Source organism: Dipteris shenzhenensis, chromosome 32, assembly GCF_047967505.1.
Source record: "Dipteris shenzhenensis isolate YYH24624 ecotype China chromosome 32, Dip_SZ_1.0, whole genome shotgun sequence".
Classification (NCBI taxonomy): Eukaryota; Viridiplantae; Streptophyta; class Polypodiopsida; order Gleicheniales; family Dipteridaceae; genus Dipteris; species Dipteris shenzhenensis.
In genome coordinates this window covers 29,673,346-29,679,051 of record NC_141627.1, presented here as the reverse complement: position 1 = coordinate 29,679,051, position 5,706 = coordinate 29,673,346, and the positions used below count along the sequence as shown (strand labels likewise).

Sequence of the window (5,706 nt, the reverse complement as noted above, 5' to 3'; positions counted from 1 at the left end):
AGCCAAAGTGGAGTATGATCAGATAATTGTTGTGAATAATCAGTCCACATTTGACATGTATATCCATCAAGTTGCTGAGCATGAATGAGATAATATCTATCAAGCCTGGCCCAATATTCTGTAAAAGCATTAAGATGATATGTGAATCCCATAACTGATGGGTGAGTTGCTGTCCATAAATCTGCAAATTGAAGAGAAAATGTCATATGTTCCCATTGCTGGATTTCAGAGGGCAGCATATTGTCCTTCCAATGAGGAGAGTTGTTGAAATCACCACAAAGTAAAGCATTTGAAGACCAAGGATATTGCTTGATGGAGTTCCACATTTGAGCTCTGGAAGCTGAATTTTGAGAGGCATGCATGTATGTGTGTATCATATTTAGTTTACCAAACACGATAAATGTGCAGAAAGAATAATTGTTAGTCACCAATAGTGCCACATGGGGTTTGTGTGATGGAGAAGCAAGGCTGTGTCTACATGAGGGGGAGGGGGAGAGAGAGAGAGAGAGAGGTACAATTCGTGGATGTCAAGTTTTACAGGAGTGCATTCAACCTGTGGTGTGAAAATCTAGTGCTAATAGGTCCAGGTAAAAGTAGTACTATGCCAAAGCTTTGTACACACATCAGAAAATATGAGCTGAAAGCACTATACACAAGATCCCAATCAAAGGCCAATAGCATCAAGTAGTTGAACATGGTCGCCCACAGATACTAAAGAATTAGCTGCAACAAATCCACTCGCTGCCACTGCAGGTATGCCTATCCCCGGGAAGGTGGAATCTCCACAGCAGAAAAGCCGAGGGATAGGGGTTCCAGGCCCAGGGAAAATGCCCTTCCCTGCTTGAATGGCTGGACCATAGGTGCCCTGATTCCGGCGAAGAAACCTTTCATGTGTCAAGGGTGTACCCACAAGATTTATCTCACATTTATCTCGGGAAAATCCAGGCCCGAGAGCACGCTCCACAGCTTTCCACATCACCTTCATGGACTTACAATGTCAGAGTCACATATAAAGCAATTTGACATGTACATCTCTCAACGCTGCCAGATTTATAAAATAACATGCAAGAGCTAGTGAGAGTGAAAAATGATGAAAGTTTCCAACCTCTGAACGTTCAGCCTTGAGGCACTTATATTTTTCACTGCATCGATCAAGACCTGCCCAGAGATGATAAGGCTCTGTTCCAGGAGTATAAGCATGGAGTACATGCTTCCCTCTGGGTGCCATATCAGGACTCAGAACACTTGGCACAGATATAAGAACAACATTTTGAGGTGCATCGACTCCACTTGACCAGTCATTTACTACTATGTGATGTATTCCCAGGTTCGAAGGCAAATCCTATGTAGCATTACAGTAATCAGAAGTTTTCCACCTAAATGTTACAAATTAAGTTTCAAAAATGATGATGGACTTGGCTATTCTGTTTGAAGCAAAATGGTGTACCTCAGCATCAATGCCAAGATGGAGATGCATGAATGAATCGCACTGGGGCGTTTTATTGGCCGTTTCAGTATACTCCGGAGGAACTGCAGCTTGAGGGAGCAGATTCATTGTGTCCCAGATTGAAGCATTACTAACGACAGCCTTTCTTGCCTTTATAAACTGTCCATGGAAATTCAAACTATGAAATCAGTAGGCTTTTAATATAAGAAGCAGCCAAACAAAAAGGACAGCATCAAGTAGGTGGAGGCCATACAGACAAAGTAGTTATTTCAAAACAAAATACCATCCAACATCTTTACCACACATACCACAGAGGTTAAGTAATGTCTACGAAAGACCAAAAATCCTACGAAATCAAAAGCTGAAGTACATCATGATCAAAACACCCCATATATATATATATAGAGAGAGAGAGAGGATATGGTTGTATTAAAGTCCTCTTAAGACCTTCACGATCTATGGGACTGGAGCATAGTGATCTTTTACATCCGGTGAAACGAAATATTATAGATTTACTGGTTAGTACTTGATGTGCTAGCGTGTGTGCTAGCCCAAGTATCTTATTGTGGCTTTCCAAAACTAATTTTAGATAACTCCCTAGCTTTGTAACTGGCTGCTCTAACAGAATTTTCAGTTGCCTCTGTTGTCATCATATCTTTATCTGATGTGAGCATAGGCACTGCATCTTAGGAGTACTGCTGCTCCTTTTCCACCTCCGTGTAGGGCAGATTTTACATATTCTTTCTTCTCTTGGAACCCTAGGTCTTCCCCACCTTCCCTTCTCCACTTCCAGATCATGTGAGCTGGTTCTCATTTTGCATTTAGATGTCTTTTCAACATTGATACACCTTCCCCAAGGTATTTTTGCATCCGTAGCTGTCCATTGGACTAATTTACTGTACTGTTTTAGTGAGAATCTTTTTTTTTTAAATCATGAAAAATACTTCTATTAAGTATGAAAGAAACCCGTGTGAGCAAGCCCGAAGCGGAAATACATCATGCTGGGTATGAGGATAAAAAACACTCTAGAAGAGCAAAAAAATACTCAGAATGAGCAGGAAAGAAACCAAGGTTGAGGCTGAAAATGCCACCTCAACCCTACTGTAGTCTCTGAAAAAAAGGGGGGGCCCATCCATTCCATAAGGAATGTATCCCTCCTAGAAGAGGATGCCAGGGAGGACCCATTCATGCTCACCCAACTCGCCATACCTCCCACTTAAAGGCAATATGCCCTCAAGTAAAAATAAATGAGGCTCAACCTATACCCATCAACTGTCGGCAATGTGCAAACCGCTCTGCAGGCAAGCCTTTTGTCAATAGATCTGCTGGATTATCATCTGTGTGAATCTTGACAAGCTGAATCAGCTTATCATCTATCACTTCCCTGATGAAGTGATACTTCACATCAATGTGCTTTGTCTTTGCATGAAAGACAAGATTGTGTGCCAACTGAATAGCACTCTGACTGTCACAATGCAACAATGGAATATCACCCGTAATGCCCAAATCTCCTACTAGCTGAGATAACCATAAGGCCTCTTTGCATGCCTCTGTGGCTGCAATATATTCAGCTTCCGTAGTAGACAAGGCTATGCACTGCTGCATCCTTGACATCCATGACACTGCACCTCCAGTGAATGTATAAACATAACCGGTAGTAGATTTCCAGTTATCGGGATGACCAGCAAAATCTGAATCCACATAACCATGCACCTTTGCATCTCGCTTGCCAAAGCATATGCACAACTCCTGTGTGCCCTTCAGGTATCTCATGATACCTTTCACTGCATTCCAATGCTTCTTGCCTGGATTTGCCATATACCTGCTAACTACTCCCACTGCAAACGCAATATCAGGTCTGGTAGCAACCATGGCATACATGAGACTGCCACAAGCTGAAGCATACGGAATCTTGGCCATTTCAGCCCTATCAGCATCTGAGTGTGGGCTGTCCATTGCACTGAGTTTCACATACGGAGGCAATGGAGAACTAAGGGTTTTCCCCCCTTCCATATGAAACCTGTGCAATACTTTGCCAATATATTCGGTCTGAGACAGATACAACAAACGCTGTCCCCTGTCTCTCCGTATCCGCATTCCCAGTATGTGATTTGCATCACCAAGGTCCTTCATGTTAAAGGCCTCATGCAGTCTTTTCTTAAGGTCATCAAGCTCCTTACGAGCTGTACCAGCAATAAGCATGTCATCCACATATAAAATGAGAATGATTAATCTGCCATTTGCAGCCCTTTTGGTATATAAGCAGTAATCGTCATCACTTCTCCTGAAGCCTTGGGACTTCATGAAGGTATCAAATTTCTTATACCATTCCCTTGGTGCCTGTTTCAGCCCGTAAAGGCTCTTTTTAAGCTTGCATACAAGTGACTCCTTGCCCTTGACTGCAAATCCTTCTGGCTGCTGCATGTAGATCTCCTCATGAAGATCACCGTGAAGAAAGGCTGTCTTCACATCCATTTGGCATAATTCCAAATTCTCACATGCAACCAAAGCAAGTACAATCCTGAGTGTGGTCATCTTAACCACTGGAGAAAAGATCTCATCAAAATCAACACCATACTCCTGCTTAAAGCCCTTGGCAACCAACCTGGCTTTATACCTTGGCTTAGCTCCAGGTGTGACTTTCAATCTATACACCCACTTGCATGGCAGTACTTTCATGCCCTTAGGCAACTGCACCAATTCCCAAGTACCATTTTTATGGAGACTGTCCATTTCAGACTTCATGGCTAGTTCCCATAGCCTTTTGTCATGCATTTGCACGGCTTCCTTGTAACAGGAAGGTTCTCCACAATCTGTAAGCATAATAAAATCTGCTCCTGGAACTAATCTGTCTCGCGGTTTCATTTGTCTAGTGGACCTTCGGACCCATTGGTCTTGCTGTCCAACTTGCTGCTCACCTAAAACAGGTTGCTGTTCTAGTAGATCAGGCTGCAGAATTATGCCTGGGAGGTCTTCCAAAGGTGGCATGTCCCGTAGTACATCTTCCGCCACTGCGGGCTGTCCATTTGGACCTGCTGCAGCATCATGCATTGGCTGATTACGCTGCTGTTGTGGCTGATTTGCAGCCTGCCTGAACTGTACAGGATGTCTCGATTCATCAATGTCAACCTCTGAAGCATCAGAAGGTTTATCTGTTGTCTTAAACATACATGACTCATCAAATAAGACATCATTACTGCGTATTAGCTTCTTATTCACAGGATCCCATAGGCGGTAACCCATCTCACCACTGTCACCATATCCAAGAAAAATGCATTTAAGAGACTTAGGATCAAGCTTGCTGCGAATTTCTCTGTGTATATGCACGTACGCAGTGCAGCCAAAGACCCTAAGTGCTTATAGGAAGGAGGTTTCCTGTCCAAAGCTCCTCTGGCACTCTGCCATCTAGTCTTTTATTTGGTGACCTATTGATGAGGTGTACTACTGTTTTTACAGCTTCAGCCCAAAATCCATGAGGTAAAGCAGCATGTGACATCATAGAGCGAGACTTTTCCTGTATGGTTCTATTCATACGCTCTGCAGTGCCATTTTGCGCTGGACTGTAGGCAGCAGTGAGTTCTCTTTTAATACCTCTAGCATCACAAAATGCATTGAATGCATTAGACATATACTCCCCACCGTTATCTGACCGCAAAGCCTTCAGTGTTCTGCCTGTTTGGTTCTCAACCATAGCAAGCCATTTCTGGAACACTGGAAAGACATCACTCTTCAATCGAAGAGGATACAACCACACCTTCCTTGTGGAATCATCTATAAATGTGACAAAGTACCGTGCACCTCCAAGTGAAGGACTAGGCATCTCACACACATCTGTATGCACAAGCTCAAGTTGAGCATCTTTATGTCCTAATCTCCTTTTATGAGGACACTGTAACTGTCTACCATATATGCAGTGCTCACAAAACTTTAAATCAGAAAATTTAAGAGACGGTAAGTAGCCAAGGCGAGCCAATTGCTCCATTCCACTTATGCTCATATGTCCCATCCGGCTATGCCACATATAAATATTCGGCAGCTCGGTGGCATGAATATCAGCATGATTACATACTTTAGCATGAAGAGTATACATTGTGTCTACCTTAGAGCCTCTGGCAACAACCAGGGCACCTTTGGTGACCTTCCAGAAACCATGACCAAAGCTGGTCACAAAACCTTCATCATCCAACACGCCGGTGGCTGCTGGTGAGCCGATGGCGTCGCTGGCTGGCGCCGTTGGTTGCTGGTGTGGCCTGCTGGCC

At 43.5% G+C, this 5,706-nt stretch overlaps 1 protein-coding gene across 1 annotated transcript; it reads right to left on the bottom strand.

Annotated features, from left to right (window-relative positions):
* Positions 1-431: 431 nt before the first annotated feature.
* LOC147880586 (prolycopene isomerase, chloroplastic-like) lies at positions 432-1,608 on the bottom strand. The gene is made up of 3 exons (XM_087370862.1): positions 1,448-1,608; positions 1,106-1,342; positions 432-979 (listed from the first exon to the last, which is right to left on the bottom strand). Exons 1-3 carry the CDS (start codon positions 1,553-1,555, stop codon positions 665-667), a joined length of 660 nt encoding a protein of 219 aa, XP_087226988.1. The 5' UTR covers positions 1,556-1,608; the 3' UTR covers positions 432-664.
* Between the last annotated feature and the right edge of the window lie 4,098 nt (positions 1,609-5,706).